This window comes from Hyalella azteca, unplaced genomic scaffold (assembly GCF_000764305.2).
Source record: "Hyalella azteca isolate HAZT.00-mixed unplaced genomic scaffold, Hazt_2.0.2 contig16869, whole genome shotgun sequence".
Classification (NCBI taxonomy): Eukaryota; Metazoa; Arthropoda; class Malacostraca; order Amphipoda; family Hyalellidae; genus Hyalella; species Hyalella azteca.
In genome coordinates, this window is record NW_025946676.1 from 46,278 (window position 1) to 66,662 (window position 20,385).

The window sequence follows — 20,385 nt, forward strand, 5'->3', positions numbered from 1 at the left end:
TCACACTCGTCATATATATTCCCTCACACTCGTCATATATATTCCCTCACACTCGTCATATATATTCCCTTACACTCGTCATATATATTCCCTCACACCTGTCTCTTATACACATCTAGATGTGTATAAGAGACGAGTGTGAGGGAATATATATGACGAGTGTAAGGGAATATATATGACGAGTGTGAGGGAATATATATGACGAGTGTGAAGGAATATATATGACGAGTGTGAAGGAATATATATGACGAGTGTGAGGGAATATATATGGCGAGTGTGAGGGAATATATATGACGAGTTTTAGGGAATATATATGACGAGTGTGAAGGAATATATATGACGAGTTTTAGGGATATATATGACGAGTGTGAAGGAATATATATGACGAGTGTGAGGGAATATATATGACGAGTGTGAGGGAATATATATGACGAGTGTGAAGTATATTTTACTAGAATATCGTAACGGGTCTAATGGATTACAGATTTTCAATGATAAATTCAGTAAAAACAACACTTCTGAAGAATCCAGTGTCTTGGATGTTACACATGCACAATGAATTTCTAATTTTATTTTCAAATATTACAAAAAAAATTATTTTCAAACATTTTTTAAGATATCAAAATTTTGTAAATTTTCAAAATTATTTATTCTGTCAACTAAGTCATGCATTGTCTCTGACTTTATGCAATTGTGCAAAATTTCAGATCAATTGGACAGGTCAAATTGTGTCATATATGGATTATAAGATTTGTAGCAGACGAAATTATTTTTACATTTTTTTAATAATGACAAAATTTTTAATTCACTATATTATTTATTCTGTCAATTGATTCATGCATTGTCTCCAACTTTACGAAAGTGTGCAAAATTTCAAATCGATTGGACAGGTAGAAGTGTGTCAAATATCGACAATAAGATTTGCAGCTGACAAAATTATTTTTAATTTTTTTGAATATTGAAAAAAAAATTAAACTTTCAAAATAATTTATTCTGTCAATTGATTCATGCATTGTCTCCAACTTTACGCAAGTGTGCAAAATTTCAGATCGATTGGACAGGTAGAAACGTATTAAATATCGATTATAAGATTTGTAGCAGACAAACAAACAACAAGAAGTGAAGTTAAAGAGAAGTGCTGTAAAATAACAGCAGTGTAAATGTGCGAGATGTATGGACGATACACAGTTAATCGAGGAATATATGATATTAAACGCCTGGGCATGCATTATTCAAGCGTGTTTTAACCCTTCGTCTGCGGATACATCATTTGTTCTCAATGCAATTTGTACCTGTACCGGCCTGGCAAAGAGTTACCTTCTGTGCACAACGAGTATAATAATGGTTAATTTTGAGTGCCAACAGTTACATAAAAAATCTAACAAGTTTATATAACTGTAACTTTTGACAGTTACATAAAAAATATAACAACTTTCCAGCTAATATATCAGCATGAGTAACATAACGGCATGCATTTAGTGACATTCAGACGAGATAATTGACTGAATGGCAGCGGTGGCAGTTCAGCGTCATTAGAGGCCATTTTATGTGACGCAGGCTACAGGACGACCTTCTTCTTACGTTGTTTTTACGACAGTTCCATGTGTGTGACTTTACGTCAAACATTGCAGGCGTAAGGAACCGTCATTTATTTTCATACGGTGCCGTTATTTATATATACGAGGAGCCGTTATTTACATGAACTAATAGCCTCTATTTATATCCATAAGGAGCCGTTATTTGTATCAATAAAGAGCCGTTCTTAAGTCCTCCAAGTAAAGTTCAGTGTCGACTTCTCTTTCGAGCCGTCAAGACAGATGTCGAGCGACCTGAAAACTTAATGGTCGTCTATCTTGTGAAAAATGTATATGTGTTAACATATCATGTAATTATTCTTCTATTCAAAGTCATACTTTTACAATATTTCTAATTTATATTTGATATATAAGAAAGTTACGAAAAATCATAAATTATAGTGATTTTGTAGCACCGGAAGATACACTAAAAAATTAATACGAAATGAAAAACTTTCTTACCCACAATGTCAGAGACAGCGGCCGCAGCAATGATACGTCTTCTTGATCGGACCAGAATGACCCTTGCTATTTCAAAAGTGCATCACACTTAAGACAATGCCTGGCTCATTTGTTTGAGTGTATGCACAAAAGTTTTTGGCTGATCCTCGCTGCTTTCTTCAGGTTCCAAGACCATTCGTTAATGGTGACTAATAAGACAAGTCGTTAGTGAAGGAAAGTGAAGTAATGTAAAGGAAACGTTCCTACGTTCAGCAGCTGGCGTGGCCAGTCCTAAATCCTTTCTCTAGCATTAGCTTCCTAATATTTCTTTTGTCACCCGCTGAAACTCATTGAAAAAACAACACAAAATGGATCACTTCGTTCGGTAAAAGCAGTGAGATAAATAGTTATATTGACTTTATTTACAATGTTGTTATTGCAGCCTTATCAGTTTGAATTACGTACGATAATCAAAAACATATTAATTAGATGACAAGTTACATTAATCAAAAATGTCTATTTAAAACAATATATGATTATTAATATTTGTTAGCAAACGTAGATATAGTGATATTGAATCCATGGCTTGCAGATTACATTTTGTGTGATATTCAATTAAATTAAAGAACGAGTGTCAACTTACTATAACTCAAATACTAATTATACATAATTAGGGTAAATATTATTCGATTTGCCGTGATAGATCTGCCATCCAAGCACACTGAGCGGTCCTCTAGCGATCATTGTTCAAATGTTGCTGTGCCGTTACTGGATCTAGCCATGCTAGTCTGGTCTGGATTTTTTTGTCTATTAAAAAACACATTATTACTCTCAACATTCTTGTGTATTTAAGTCAGTTTTATATATTTGAGATATTCCAAACTATTCTAGCCATTCTATATTTATTCTGGTCTATATAGACAAATTAGTATATTTTAGATATTCTATAGTAAGCGATCATTGTTCAAATGTTGCCGTGCCGTTACTCGTTCTAGCCATGCTAGTCTGGTCTAATGTTTTTGTCTATTATAGACATTCTTGTGTATTTAAGACAGGTTAATGTATATTAGATATTCTAAACTATTCTAGCCTTTCTATATTTATTCTAGTCAATATAGACATATTAGAATATTTTAGATATTCTAGTAAGCGATCATTGTTCAAATGTTGCCGTGCCGTTACTCGAGCTAGCCATGCTAGTCTAGTCTAATGTTTTTGTCTATTAAAAAATACATTATTACTCTAAAAATACATTATTACTCTCAGCATTATTGAGTATTTAAGACAGTTTAATATATTTCAGATATTCTAGACTATTATAGCCATTCTATATTTATTCTGGTTTATATAGTCATATTAGAATATTTTAGATATTCTAGTATTTTATTCGAATCGTCATTGTAGTCAGTCTAGTTCATCGTGACCAGAACATTTGCTTCATACTCGAGAAACTTCAACAACTTATAAATCATTATGTAATATTCGCAACAGATTTTCATTTAATCCATGAGTAAACAATGGAGATGATTTATATGAATGAGACTTCCCGAGAAAGTTGAACTGACTTTTGTGGTACAAAGTATATCGATTTTTATTGATATTAAGAGTCTCAATATATGACTTCTTGACATATAAGGCCAAAAACACGTTAATACATCGATGCTTGATAACCTTTTCACTATCACATTATATAACGCATCTAAAACACCTTAATATATTGATGCTCGATAACCTTCACTATTACATTATATAATGTTTCTAAAATCACCTTAATATATTGATGCTTGATAACCTTCACTATCACATTATATAACGTATACAAAAACACGTTAATACATTGATGCTTGATAACCTTCACTATCACATTATATAAAGTATCCAGATATTATATAGCGTATCTATAAATACCTTAATATATCGATGCTTGATAACCTTCACTATCACATTATATAACGTATACAAAAACACGTTAGGTTCAGGATCTAAAAACACGTTAGGTTCAGGATCTAAAAACACGTTAGATTGAGGTCCGTGCGGCAGCGACGTGTGAACTGCGTGCGCGTGACGGAACAGCAACAAAACAAGTCAGTTCTCGTTTTGTTTTAGGGATCGTGAAGGATTTCAAGGATAATGAATCCCGGTAGTAGGAGTGATTCGCTCAACTCTGATCACGACTTCAATGGATAAGTCAACTTCGTTGTTTCTATGACGTCCATGGTTTTCCCTCCGACTGCATTTGTGTAGATAACAAAACATATTTTAATATAACAAATCTAATTTAATTGTCAATTTCCACGTTATAATCTCGTCACATATGATTAGTAAGAAATATTGTTTCAAATGTCTAACAAACACTCATATTTTGTTGCGTTCATTATAATTATCCTTCTCCGTGCTTCCTTTTTATCATAAAACCCATTCGTCATCAACAATAAACCTAAAATATTTCACTAATTTGTGGGATTTTGTGCGCGCAAAATACATTATTATTCTCACGAATCACTTCCTGCTTCCCATGAGAAAACATGGATTGTATGGCGCTGATTTCATCCTAATTTCCTGCAACTGTAACCAACATCCAGATCATGAATTCTCGGCAGTATTTCCGCCTCATAAATGGAAACAGACAGACAAAAACATTTGCTTTGAGACCGGCGAACAAAGACACTCTTGAAGAATGTAAATGTCCTTCAAAGTGATCTTTCTTGCACGCGTGATCCATAGATTGTCAACGCTTTCGAAGGCAGCGAAGAATCGAGAGTGAAATTTCGGACTTTCTTCATAACGCCGCCGCCCGGTCTGGCGAGGTTTGTGTTTTTTATGACTCCAGTCAAATTACTTCGCTGCCACTAAGTTTCCTTTACTAAAGCAAAACAATGTAAGATATAGATTAGATATAGACAATAAATAAAGTGATCTCATCTGTAGCTCCATCTCAATGGCCGTTGCTGGTATACAAAGTCTGGTGACGAAGCAATGGACGACTTGGCTGAGGAGCTGTGCAAGGGAGCACCTCTGCCGCTTAGGCGACCGCATCACCTATTGTTCCATTCCCGAAAAATTATTTAGAATTATAATAAGTAATAATAGTTTTAAATGTAAACACATTACAGTAATCGTTAAATAATAATTTGCTGTCTTGGAAGCGTGTACAGTGTACATTGATATTTATTTTTGTAATAATTATACCAGCTGAAGAACAGCTAAACTCTGATGCACGTAGCTTCGTATAGGCCCTATACGAAGGTAAATAAATTGCATGAATACCCTATACTGTAGGGTATTCATGCAATTTATTTATATGTTCAATTAGTGGAACATCGAATAATGTTCTTATGCAGAAGGAAAACGCTGATCCTCTGTGGCATGCATGCATGGAAACTCGAACCTCATATCAACAAATTACTTCAACGTTTGATAGGCCTAAGAAACAATGTTCATGTCAAATGAAATAAGACGTAAACTTCCAACTCTTTATGAGCTTATGTAATAATGTCACTCGTTTGCTTGAATCGCAAATTCACTAAAAACTTAAAAGCAAAGAAAACTCCACAAAAATTCATAGTATCTTTAAAGAAAACGTTTCGGAGTCCAGCTCCATCCTCAGTTCGAAAATTCTATAACACATATAAATCATGAGATTTTATGAGCTTATTTATGCGCGTGAGCTACGGAGATCAGCAGAAATATTTCGCCGCTCGATCAACAAACTCGATCGTAATGCTCAGGTTTCACTGTCAGGTCTTAGGAGTCCACGTGCAGAGAAATCCATCCACACTCGATTAAACCTAGCGGCTTCGATGGAGCGCGTCTTTGAGATGCTGCTGAAGACGATGCAGAAAAAAACTCCCCTCTTTGGATCACGCGAATCTCAGCGCACCGCTAGAGAGCGGCTGATCTTGCTGATACTAATTGAGTCTTGCCTGGCACATCTCTCATGAGAATGTCCTCTAAGCCTTAGTAATGACGCAGACCTCTAGGCCTTAGTAATGACGCAGACCTCTAGGCCTTAGTAATGACGCAGACCTCTAGGCCTTAGTAATGACGCAGACCTATAGACCTTAGTAATGACGCAGACCTATAGACCTTAGTAATGTCGCAGACCTCTAGACCTTAGTAACGATGCAGACCTCTAGACCTTAGTAATGTCGCAGCCGTCTAGACCTTAGTAACGATGCAGACCTCTAGACCTTAGTAATGTCGCAGCCCTCTAGACCTTAGTAACGATACAGACCTCTAGACCTTAGTAATGTCGCAGACCTCTAGACCTTAGTAACGATGCAGACCTCTAGACCTTAGTAATGTCGCAGCCCTCTAGACCTTAGTAACGATGCAGACCTCTAGACCTTAGTAACGATGCAGACCTCTAGACCTTAGTAAATACACTGCCATGTGGCTACACTGCCATGTGGGTACACTGCCATGTGGGTACACTGCCATGTGGGTACACTGCCATGTGGTTACACTGCCATGTGGGCACACTGCCATGTGGGTAAACTGCCATGTTAGAGATACTCAGAATCCAAAACACTGGCTCTTGAATCAAAATATTTCACAAGCAAGTATTTACCAATGAAGAACTTCGTCAGAAACACGGTATAACACGCACAGTGTTATGAAATAAAGGAAAATTGTCAAATTGTCATAAATTCCATCAGAATTTTTCTCAAGAAATCTGCCATAAAACTAGCTGACTATGAGCGTTACCGTCACGTTTGATCTTGCGACAGCGAAATTTTTTCAACCCATAAGAGCTTAGCGCGTCGCAGCCCCGGCAACCAAGACTAAGTTTATGATACGGCTTCATCTGTTTACAAGAACAAGCCTTATTTGTGTAAACATTATAAACATTATCGTAAAATTCATTCATTCCAGTATGTTAGTGCACAAGTCGTTTGTTAACGGAATATTACGAAGTATCTGAAATACTTGTTCATCTTTCAATTTGAAGGAAAACTTTGAATTGTAAAAGACATGTGAGTGTAGGCAGTTATAAACAACAATTTATTTTATTTGCCGTACGGAGATATTTCCCGCAACATTTTTTTACGTACCAAACAAAAAAATTTTCAATATACGATAGGAATATTCAGCGGTGACGGAATATGTGTATAGGTTACTCTTTAATTATACTTATGTATTATGTAATTATGTAAACATAATTAATTATTTACATAATTATATTTACATAATTATTTACATAATTAATTAATTAAACATTAATTATAATTATGTAAACATTAAAATATACTTATGTAAAATGGCACAATAATATCAGGAATAATTTGGTATTTTCCGCTCCCAAATAACGCTATTGCTATACTGAGATTCAACAAATGCTCGTGCTTGCTGTAGGGTAGGAATACAGCTCAGTATTGTGGCGATATAGGGTAGGTATTGTGATAGGTATTGTGGGTATTGTGGCGATATGTGGGTAGGAATGCGGCTCAGTATTGTGGCGATTTAACCCACACATTTCTCCGTGTGTCACTCGTTAAGAAACTGTCTGGCCCTGTGAACTCTGGAGGCGCGTGTGCTGCTGTTGCGCGCTGACCTTTCTTCCTCTCGAGCGCCGCTGCTGCTGCTGCCGCTGCTGCTGCTGCCTGCTGCTATTGCTGCTGCTGCTGCTGCTGCTAATGTTGCTGCTTACACTCAGAGGAATGAGAGACACTTTGACTCGATCGCTATGTATTTTTTGTCCTTTTTGAGTCACTCTGGCCCAGTTTTTCGCAGCAAAAACACGCTACGTATAAATGGCAATGCGATCCTCTGATTTTTCTAACACCATCTTCTGGATTCGCTTCAAGCGGACGTCGTTTGTCATATTCAATAAAATATTTAAATGTTGCAGGATTTTTGTGTACAATTTTAATACCATATATACTTTTTCCGTGAGCAACGTGATAAAAGATACTTTATTCAACACCTGATAGTTATAATTTATCTAACCGATGTAACTATATGTTTTTAATCTTTTTATCGTAATATCAGTGCGCGTTAAAAGAGTCTAAATGAAGGACAACTTTTACGGGTGAGTGAGTCAGTTTTATTACAATTATTTTACTCAGAGATTACAGAGCAAATGTGAGCGCAATATATCCCATTGAAAAATAAGTTCTCTTTCATAAAACAAGATAAATTCGTAGAGCTCGAAGAAACTACAAGTGGAATACGGAAATATACATTCTTTAAAATTATATTTTTAACACATATTTTTTATAATAATACACGTTTCCGCTTAGAAGAAGTCAGCATTGGAATTCATGCAGCTTCTGTGGCATTAACACATAGCCTGTTAACATATAATTCGGCTTGAAGCATATAAAAAAAGTAAATACCAAAGGAAACTAGTTTTTGGGAAATAGATAATTAACTTGCATGTTCTAAAATTTCGTGAATAGCCTTAGACAAAAATTTATTAGATAGTTTTCTTCGTAACGGCCCCATATAAGAATTAGCCATGCAGACAACCGCTCAGTGTCACCGAGGGTTCAAGGTAAAGAGAATGGCTGGGCCATGCTCACAGATTGTCTTGAGAAGCAGTTTATTAAAAACATTATAACCATAGTTTATGAACTATAATTGGCGTGCGCAGGCTATAGGTTAGTCTTCAAAACCTCGATTCTCAGCACACGCGATCGAGCATCGCAGGTTGCATCTTCCCGATCGACACTGTCGCTGGCTGAGTGACTGTCAAAAATTTTCAATTCGCTAACACTACAACAAAATTGTATTTTATCAACGAATATACATGCAAGCGTAGGTAAATAACCCTGAATTAAATAGTAATTCGTGAAGTTCATGAAATTCATATGCTTTCAATTATGAGCAATAAGTGAAATTATTGTTTCGTATACTAAGCCTATACCCGCCTCTTGGCAACAATCTGTTCAATTTTAACACTTGTGCCCTCAATATGAACATTTTAAACGAACATAAGACGGTGATTATAAAGGACGACAGGTGCTTGATGATCAAGTTGCATTATAGTGTGACCTGAGGAGACAATTAAGTTCTGGAGACAAGTTCTGGAGACAATTTCTGGAGACAAGTTCTGGAGACTAGTTCTGGAGACAAGTTCTGGAGACTAGTTCTGGAGACTAGTTCTGAAGACTAGTTCTGGAAACAAGTTCTAAGCAGCTTCCCATGACCCAGGGTTTCGTCCTCTCCTCCACTTAATTTTTGATAACAAACTTCGTTTGCAGTTTTGGCTCAACCTGTGAAATGTACAATTATGACGACTCCAGTTGTTTTATATTAAACAATTCATGTTCTATGAAAAACCATGCATGCGCACCCATATTTTTTTAAATATCTAGCGTAGAAATGTTATAGCAACAATTTATGTCACACGCAAGAACTAAGAAGCAATGTCACGTAATGAATCTTAGTGCCTCAGTATAGTTAGTATCTTAGCACCTGTCGTTGTATAGTTATACGAACTTTAGTTTAGATTTGTGCTTTTATTTTCTTATATTTTTGGCGTAAGAAAGTGCAGCTAGGTAAGTCTGAAGCAGAGGGCAAGTGCAGTACTCAAAAACATTATGACATCTCAGTCTGGAGGCAATTTTGTCTCCCTCGTAGAACGTTCCGTTGCTAAAGCGTTTTTGAATGCGCCGAATCCTCCAAGTTACAGTTGTTCAACGTAAATAAATATTAATGTTAACTAAGCAACTACGACGAATTTGTACGCAATAAGTGGTGACCTCACGCGCGCTTCCAGAAATTGTTGCAGCATTCCTTCACACAAATTATACCGTCTTTATTTAATGGATGTTGGGCAACCCGCGATCGGGGTCTGAAGGTGACGCTGCCTGCCTCCTCAAAATTCCCAGCCATCACCAAGCATAACCTTTATTGATAATGTATCTGTGCAGTTCTACATGAATTTTCGTAGATATCTAAAAATTATTTTTAATTTCGCAAAAATATTATATGTATCAATTTAATTAAAATAATAAATGTATCAATTCAATTGAAATAATAAAGGTATCAATTCAATTAAAATGATAAATGTATAAATTCAATTAAAATATTAAATGTCAATTCAATATTTAATAGTTAATATTTTCATAAAATATATTTATGTCAGTATTTTTATAAACAAATAAATAGTTTTTAATACGTTTTCTGAATAAATAACAGGTTTAATTCGAACAATAATTATTGATCTCATACGAATGGTTAAATGTAATTTCTTTGCGATACATTCCATAATATTACTTAATTATATAACCGAGCCTCAATTCAATTAGTTTTTAATACGTTCTCTGAATAAGTAACAGGTTTAATTCGAATAATAATTTATCTCATACGAAGGGTTAAATGTAACTTCTGCGTGAAAATTAGATTATATATATAAATTGCCTAATCATATTATCGAGCCTCAATTCAATAACCATATTCTCGCCGCTTCAAACAAAGGTCCCTGCAACTCCTTCAAGCACCATCATCAAATGCCCCGACGACCTCTCGCACAGTTCTAGTATTTCATGGCGCGCTTGCGATATCTTTTTATGCAACACATTTCTCGAGGATTATTTTGCAGAGGGCGACCCTCGCTCTGCCCTCGCCGTGCTGCATGGGAGTCACATCGATGAGTGAACGTTCGTTTTAATAGCGATGCATTTTCCGCACGCGCCTTAGTTGTCCTCACCCAGTTTGGCCCGACAAAAAATCCTGTTAGTGCTATGTCGGCGCTATGCTCACACTATGGGAAAGAAAGTGTCATTATTTAGAGAGTTTAACCTATTTATTTTTTTGAGTCAGGGTCACGAAGGTCGTCTCCAGACTTAAGGGCGCCTGAAATTTCGCCGCCTCTGTCCCGCAGTCTGTGACCTGCAGTCAAGGCTGTGTCGTAAGAAGCGCCGCGTGACTTTTCTTCAGCACGTGGAAATTTCAGCAACTCTGCGGCCGGCGCAGCGCAGGCAAAATAACACGTCATGATGCCGGCGCAGCGCAGACAAAATAACACGTAATGATACCGGCGCAGCGCAGACAAAATAACACGTAATGATACCGGCGCAGCGCAGACAAAATAACACGTAATAATGCCGGCGCAGCGCAGACAAAATAACACGTAATGTTGCCGGCGCGACACAGGCAAAATAACACGTATTGATGCCGGCGCAGCAGCTGCCATGCGCATGCCACGGATGTTGTCAACCAACATCCGTGGCATCATGTCTCGAGATGGCGGTGAGACTCTCAAAAGCCACAGCCTTCAACACTCTTATAGAGCGCATCAGTGCTACGTAATATTTCTGCCCATGATGTGGGAAGGAATCGTGTCATTAATTGGACAATATGACCCATTCATCCTTCTGAGTGCAGGCATAATCGTTAATGTCATAACCTTAATGGTGCCAGTGAACTGAAATAAGCTTGATGAACTGCCGGTGGTTGAAGAAACTCTTCAACCTGTTGACGCGACGGTTGCGCGGTCTTGGTTTGAAATTGTTTTAGTCAACAGAAATCAGGTTTTGGCGTTGAGCTCTCGATAAGATTATTCCATTATATTGAAGTTAAAAATGGCCTGACTTATTAAGAGTTAAAAGTTATTATGAGAAGATAAATCCCAGATAAATCCCGGATAAATCACAAATAAATCCTAAATAAATTTTCCAATGATGGTTCAATCCTTCACAGTGAGTTCCCAACAAAATATTATCAAACATCCACACAATACGAGCATTTTTCCGGTGAAAATGAACGAAAAATTACTAAAATCTATTCGCCGAAACAATCGACTTCAAAATTAAATAAATAATACAGACTACAGCGCCATGCTCGCCTCGTGACCGCGAAGTCTGAGGCAGCGGCTCACGAGTTGGCCTGAGGACGGCGCTCCGAAGTCACGCTCCGACCTCCGCCAGCAGGAAACTTTCACACTCATCCGCCGGCGACTTGAGATTGACTCGAGCAATCAGGACTGATTGCAAGTCACTTGAATTTCGCCTGTTCTTTAGATTGGTCCCTATATAGTCTCAGTTTTGATTTTAGATTGCGTCGAGCAATCAGGACTGATTGCACGTCACTTGAATTTCGCCTGTTCTGTAGCTTGGTCCCTATATAGTCTCAGTTTTGATTTTAGATTGCGTCGAGCAATCAGGAGTGATTGCAAGTCACTTGAATTTCGCCTGTTCTTTAGATTGGTCCTTACTCTCAGTTTTGACTTGAGATTGACTCGAACAATCAGGACTGATTGCAAGTCACTCGAAATTCGTCTGTTCTTCGGATTGGTCCCCACTTCCAGTTTCGATTCTGAAAAAGTTGCTGGCTAAATAAACAATTTATCGTCATGTAACTTAGTCAGTAAATTTGGTGCTGAATTACGTGAGAAATAAATTAAAATTCTAATACAATCAAAAACATAAAAGCGCTTTATCAGCATTACAAATTTTTTCGTAGCCCAAGCCAGATGCTCGCGGACTGTCTATTTGAGAATAACCGATTCTGGCTTTTCAAGATTCAATAAAGCCATGAAAAATATATCCTATTGAATTCCTGACCGCAAACCTAAGTTATAAATTATTTATTCCTGCAACGAATAATAAAATTTGTGCCACGCTCAATCGCTTTTCGCTATCGCAAATTCGCTCAATCGCTAATTCGCTCAATCGCTAATTCGCTCAATCGCTAATTCGCTCAATCGCTAATTCGCTCAATCGCTAATCGCTCAATGCAGAAGTTGCGATAGAGTCCTGCAGATTTTGTTCCATATGTGCCTCACTTGTATAAGGAATTTCCACCGTTAATACGACGATCAAGTTTCGGGAGCAGTATAGCTGAGAATAATTTAAGATGTTGCGCATAAAAAATTTACCTTATCGCATAAAAACAGATGAAATTGTTTCTGGCCCAGAGCATCAATTTATGTTACAGGGCATAGCATGATGACAAGTTTAAGAGCATCGAGTTTCTAGGCAAGGAATGATGGCAAGCTTAAAATTTCAAAGCTTTATCACTCAAAAGTTTCATCAACCTCTCCATGTGAGTACAGCATCAGCAGCCCTTACTGAAGCATGGATGCAGCAGCATGCGCTGTGTCAGCAGCACTAGCAGCGTCAGCAACACTCACTGTATCAGCAGCTACGCTGTCAGCTGTGGCAGCATCAGGTCAGCATGTCAGCTCGGCCTTCAGCGCAGCGCGTAGAGCTTTCACCGCCTGCCGCTGCAGGAGGCGTCGCTGCGGCAGTTAGTTCTATTGAACCTCTGCCTGCATACCTCGGCTCAGCCTCAATAGTTGAGATAGTCAGGCACCACAAGCCTCGATGAAGTCCCGAACTCATCATAAGGGCGCCAGCAGTTCTATTGAACCTCTGTCTGCATACTTCGGCTCAGCCTCAAAAGTTGAGATAGTCAAGCGCCACAAGCCTCGATGTCCCGAACTCATCATAAGGGCGCCTTCGACACGCACATACAAATCACTTAAAATATACAACAGTTGGCAAAATGCAGTGAACTAAAAATATTTATGTAAAAAGTTGATGCAATTTTTAAATAATAAATAATATTAGATATCGATGTTCGCTCTAATTCCGCAATGTTTGCTTGTTGTCGCTTCTTAAACTCTATCACCTCGTTGATCTCGACGAAAAATTTTTACAAGTCGTTGCGGGTTTCGAACTCGTTGCTCTAAACTTGACGGAGAAGACTAGTGCATTCTATAGTTGCTTATCATTCGACTCAGTAGGTCCTGTACTAGTTCACTACCGTTACTTTATTTACAAGGCACCAAAAGTGATCTCACAAGCATGAGGTCATCATAAATGACCGTTAATTTGTTGACTGATAATAAATAAGTAATTTACTTTAAGAGTCGAATTTTCTGACCAGATGACCGCAGAATCCAAACCGTAACTCAGATTTTACCAACACTAACGATCTAAACGTGTTCTCTAACATTTGCAGCCGTAACAATCTATTCTCATTAAGTGCAGCGAAACAATCTCTGATCAATGACAATATATGGCGCGCTTTCCTCTGTAGTATCTGCTAACAATAATGTTTTATTTTTCAGGCTGTTCATCGTGCTGGCCGCAATTGTCGTGAGCCTGGTTCACGCATCTGAGGACTCGGCACGACAGGCTCCTCCTACCCGTTCTCAAATTCCTGAATTCAGGAGGACGGTCGGTAACCGAGGGCCTTCCCTTTTGCGTCGCCGACCGGATGTCACCACCAAGCCGTCGGTGGAGCAAGATGAAGAAGCCCCCACTACCCCTGTCGTCAATGAGCCGAGGGAACCTAGGGTCATCACGAGACCCAGACCCGGTCAAGAATTCGTATCGTTCCTTAGAGGGAACCTTGAAACCAAACGTAAACCTCATTCAGAAGTTATTCTCATAACTGAACCAGTTGAAGGCGAAGAGTTTGTAGGGTTTGGAAAGCCTGGTGGCGCCAATGAAAACTCGGTAGTTTCAGCTCGGGATGGTGAAGTTTTTTACGTACATATTGATCAACCAAAAAATCAGTCTGCGATCAACTATAACACGGAAATTATACCCAAGGCAGAACCTACTGCTCTTGCGAAAGACGAAATGAGCTCTGTCACATTAGCTCCAGAAGTGATCAATCAAGCAGAAACCACTCCACAGAATGACGAATACGCAAACTATGACAAAACTACTTCTTCAAACTCCTGGCCAAATGAAAACATTGAAATTTTGCCCGCTGGTCTTGACGAGCAGCCAGCAGTCCCAGCTGCGAATGAACTTTACAGCAAATATTTTGACGAGTCTGATCTTGATTTCGGTAAAGGCATTGAAGGAGAAGACAGGAACCTCCTTCCTGCTGAATCAAACCACAGAAGTAAATTTGAAATCAAGGAAGTTAATGGGCAACTGTACGAATACGAATACCGATATTACTATGACGATGAGACGCCTGAGAGTGATTACGATGTGGTGGGCAACATTCCCGATGTTCCCGCAACCGATGTTGTGACGTCTGCAACGAACGCTCCTGCTGCGGTAGAGACAACGGCTGCACCGGCGGCTGTTAGATCCTCTTCTCGCACACGAGGTCGCGGGTCCGTGGCTCCCAAACCCGCTGTAGATGTACAAGAAAATTCTATTACTAGACAAAATAGTAGAGGTAGATCGAGAGGACAGCCCCTTGCAGATGACGCTACATCAGAATCAGTCGTACCTCCCAGAAGTAAAACGCCAAGTACGAACGAGAACTCCGTCAACAGTATTAATGTAGTAGACGCAAAATTACCTACTCAGACACGATTCCCACCTAGAGGTACGCCAGCACCGCCCCAGTCCAGAGCTATTGGAATACCTCTAGTAGGATCAATTCCAGAACAGTCGCTCTCTGTATCACAGGGTGAAGTCGCCACCTTTGAAGATGATATTCGAGAAGATTCGTCAACAACAACAGTTTCTCCTGCCACTCGTTCCCTCGTGAACTTATACGCTCTTTCGCAGGCTGTTGAAGCTGAAGAAACGGAAACTTCCACCGCTTCCAGTGCCCTGCAAGACACTTTGACAATTGCCCCTCTAGATTATGACCAATACTATGACTATGATGAGGTTGCCGACGGTAAAGATCAATTTTCAAAGGTAGCTACGGAATCCTCTACGTTGGCTGATTATACAGACACTACTTCAGCACCAACGACTACAACCACCACTACTACTACTACTACCACTACAACTACCACCACGCCGGAACCAACAACGACCACTAGTGAAACCCCTTTGGTTAGAAGCCGGTCAAGAAACAATTTCCGAAGTCCGTTACCGGGACCAAGGAGGTCTTTCCCTTCTCGGACAACAACGGTTAAGTCAGGTGAAGAGGCAGCAGATGCACAAACTTCTAGCTCAACAACAGAAGCCACAACACAAAGTTCGAGGCGAGAGTCCAGTCGAATTTCTTCTGGTTTTTCACCTCTGCGTAGTAACCGTTTTAGACCTTCCTCAAAAAGTCAAGCTTCGGGTAGAAGTGATGAACCAAAACCAGAAGAAAGCGCTCACAGTGAAGATTCCACGACAGAGGTTACTACCACAACGACTAAAAAGGCAGCCGGATTTCAACGAACTAATAGATTCGGCCGTCCGAGTTTCAGACCGAGTAGTGCTATCGCCACAACAACAGCAACTGAATCGCCTGACGCAAAGACTGAGAAATCAAAAACGACCACTCCTCCAGGAAGAAACAGATTATTTAACAGACTTCAAAGAGGAAGGCGTCCATCTGACGCCAAGGAAACAATTACAGAAGAAAAGGAAGACGAAGTTCCTGTTGACTCCAGTTCAAATCAGAACGCATTAGCCGGCAAAGAAATTGCCGACCAGGAGCCTCAGGTTCATACTTCTACCGTAGCTTCAACTACAACCGAAAAACGACGAGGATTCTCAAGAAGCCGCCCAAATCGAGGACCTTTGACAAGTACCCGTCGACAGACTACCTCAGTAAAAGACAGCGAAAAAGAAGATGCGGCTCCGGAAGCTTCAGATCAACCCGCAAGCGAAAAGAACATAGTTGCTACCCTAGAGAATGAATCGCCAATCATTACTTCTTCGACAACCCAAGCCCCTTCCCGACGCCAATCATTGAGAAGCCGAGGCTCAAATCGACTCTCAGCAAGATTCAATACAAGAGGAAGGGGACGAGACCAACATGACGAAAGTTTAGCTCCTTCAACAACTGAAGCTGCTGTAGAAGAAGTAAAAGCTGTAGCTGAAGAAGCTGTGGTTGAACCAGAGAATCCTGTTCAAGAAACACAAACAGAAGAAATTTCAGTCGAGCCACAAGAAGATAACGGAAGACGTCGACCGCCTGGAAAAAAAAGCGCTGGTGGAGTATTCACCCGTTTTCGTAGCCGGAGCCCTGCCACCAAAAGTGAAGCTGGTACGACTACGGCTAAGCCCACGACAGCGTCAACAGCTCGGAAAGGATTATCTCTGCTTGGGAACCGGCGGAGACCGAGTCATCGGAGAGGAGAACAAGCATCTGAAATAACGCCTGAAGAAAAGGAGCTTCTCGACGACGTTCCTGTATTACCTGAGGACGCCATTCCTCCCCTGAACGTTGGCGCTGATGGTGAACTCGACGCTAGCGGACCGCAGGTGGAATTAGAAGCACAAGCTTCAGGTAATATTGAGATTTTGGACCTAAGCTTTACATAATTTAATGTCTTGAGTTTCGAAAAAACTAACTTTTGCTTAACATCAGAACAGGTAAATAATTTTTTTATTCATGCGTTTAGTCAACGTAGGGTTGACGTGACTCATATTCTGTTATGTTTTGTATTTTCATGAAATCAATTTCTGCATTATTATGCAAATAATTTTCTAAATATGATCGAGCTCGATGATTTAAATATCATTTCTATTGACTTTTAAACTGATTAATTGCACACAGAAGACTTGGAAGCCGTGGTCGAGAACGCCCTCCAGGCCGAAGAAGCTGTAGCAGCTCCTGAAGAAAGTGCTGTGGGTGCCGCTGACGAAGCAGGATCCCCGCCTGAGGAAGCAAAGACTGACCGAAAGCCTGCACGCCCCAGCTTGCTGTCTCGCCTCAGAAACAGACACAGGCTAAGGGAATAAGATGTACTATAACCTAGAATCAAGTTTCTGCAATCTGGAAGCGACATTGTTTTCTTTTATAATTAATCGTGCGTCACTGTTTCACGTCGTCCGCGAGAATGAAGAATTAAATAACTAACAAATTGAAAGCGATTCGAATTCACTGTTTATTAAGATCGACACCCAAGCCCTTTTTTATCATTCATTAATATGAAAAGCAATTTATTAAATAGTCACCCCTAGAGAGGCCATATAATAGAAAAATTTTCGGCTGTTATAAATAAACTTATAATTACGTCAGCATTTCATTGCAATTTTACACCACAATTCATGCTGGAAGTGTGCCTAATTCCGTCACTCTGCATAGCACGAGTGAATTTTTTAATGTAGATTTTTCACAATTTTTAACCATGAGTAAAAATTGAGTTTACATTTTATCGTTACTCACTTAAAATGATTATAAATGGTTCTGGCCATCAATTTTTGTATACGATCTGCTCTACACGACTGATGGTTCTCATTGCAACGTTTCTTTGATGAAGAGGATAAAGTATTTATGAAATATTTTGTAGACGAAACATTCGATAATAAAGAATAAAATTACGATAAACACTTCGATTTTTATAATTTAAATATTATTTGCATTACGCGGGAAACAGATTTATCCTATATATTATATATAGGATATATATAAATATATATCCTATATATTTAAACCATTGACTTCCATATGAACTTCGGTGGGAAATATGAGCGATCATAATTATTTCAAATGACGGTTATAATCATAGTTACTCGTCTTTTAAACAACAAATGTCTTATGTTCAAAATAAATCAATACGCATTAAAATAAGATGATGGTGTGAAGAAAATTTAAATGGAGCAAAATCATTGGGTTTAAAATCTCATTAACTATATTGTAATTCTGGATTAGATTGAACGTCATTATTATCTCATTATTGGGACCTGAATAAAAAAAGGCTGGGACAGCAAACACAAGTCAACCTTACCTAAATAAAGATTGGCAAGTCTCAATAACTATGAAACATAAAATATAATCTCAAAGGAAATAAATTTCATGTATGAATTCATTTTTATTTCCAAATTGAATAGGAAGTTCATACTTGAAGGTTGGTCCGAAGCGACGTAACTTCTTCAGGGCATCCGCCATGGCGGAGAATTGATCGGAAATTGTGACGCGTACTGCCTTTGACTGTATATAACCTATATGATATTGATACGTTCTTCCAAGCAATGATAATAATTTTTAATAAAATAATAAACATATTTAAGAGTATGATTTGGTTCTTAACCCTTCTGCAAGGTATTAATATGGGTTTTAAAATCGAACATCTCTTAAAAACATAGCAGCAGAGAAAATATCAAGAATATTCACCTTATATTCAAATTTGAGCCCATATTCTGAGGTTTATATTGACATTGTCTTTGCTACTGGATTTTTAGCCATCCAGGGTACATTTAAATGATAAAGAGGCCAAATCTTTGAAAAAAAATTACACGAAAATAACTCAAACAATCGTCACTTAATTTGATACGATTGAGCTATTCATGCATTTCAAAGCAACTATTTTCAATGACCAACACCTTCATATAAATTGTGACGACATATCACATAGTAGAGTTAAATCACTTCTGTCACACCGGCTCACCAGTTATAATAGATTTTATAGCTCCAAATTTAGATTAAAAAGTTTTGTTAACAATCATTAACAGGGTGGCCCAGTGGTTACAGTTCAGAGTACCAAGATTGGCACAGAGAGGCGCGGGTTCGATCCCAGCTCTGTGCTCCAGTTTCTGGTCAGAATCGGCAAGGAGGCCGGGCGGTTAAGCATAGCAGAATTGTAGCAGTGAGTTGCGAGTTCGAGACCGCAAGAAGCTGTGAATGTTCTGCGATGTTAAGAATCGGCGACAGGCCTACGGCCTAATAAACGCTGAAACCGCTATTATCTATTATTATTATTATCATTATGATTGCGGTGTCAGAGTTGAAGATATGTAGGTTGGCTTGTCCCTGATTATGAACATCACAGCATTTTCACAGTTGGCTGCGGATATCGAACACACAACTCACTGCTTCTATTTTGGTACCCAGAATTTTAACTGCCCACAACCCTGCCTTTCAGAACACCGCACGTTCAGAACATCCTCGTTAGATGCATTTTGTGATTTTTGTCCATCAATGTAATGCCTTCACTGCAAAACTCCTCCTTAAGACAAGATCAGAGCGTACGTTTGTAGTTCGCTCAGCAGAGGGAATGAAATGATATCCTGATAGGATCTCTTATATTTACAGATCATGGAACTTTCATCCCACACCGCACCGACACTCAACGGCTAGCAGCATCGTGCTTACAGATATTCATATACACAACCGATCTACATAAATTAGATAAAGCTTACGTTAGAATAGCATTTCGATTTTAATGAAAAAAATTGTAATTGATAAGAAGATCTCTGTAATGTTTTGTCATTATCGCGTGTTTAATAATGGATTTTTTTCGAATGACTGAATTAGGTCCGAAGAGATTTAGAAGCAAATCAGCTCGAGACCTGAAGATATACTAGTGCCGTCATTACCACACTACCACTATTACACATCGAACTACTGTTCAAATGTTCAGACAATTAAAATGAATTAAACAGAATAATGTATAACATATCACGGCAGTCCAAGTCCAAAAAATTAAAAAAAAAAGTAACCAAGTTGAGAGCGCCACTTGAACCTGATGTGAGCAGGATTCATACCCATGCCTCCTAGCATGACAATTCTATGTTTGTCATCTAAGTGAGACTAAAAAGTAATATTTACAATA

At 38.7% G+C, this 20,385-nt stretch overlaps 1 protein-coding gene across 2 annotated transcripts in view; it reads left to right on the forward strand.

The window, feature by feature from the left end:
* LOC108667328 (mucin-19) overlaps window positions 1-17,794 on the forward strand; it is a 30,358-nt gene extending 12,564 nt beyond the window's left edge. The window contains exons 2-3 of one of the 2 annotated variants that reach the window (XM_018154344.2): window positions 14,038-17,117; window positions 17,388-17,794. In XM_018154344.2, coding sequence (XP_018009833.1) covers window positions 14,038-17,117; window positions 17,388-17,572 — 3,265 coding nt within the window. In that variant the 3' untranslated portion in view covers window positions 17,573-17,794. The remainder of the gene's footprint in view (window positions 1-14,037; window positions 17,118-17,387) is intronic. The other variant, XM_018154346.2, reaches the window with a different exon arrangement.
* Window positions 17,795-20,385: the final 2,591 nt, after the last annotated feature.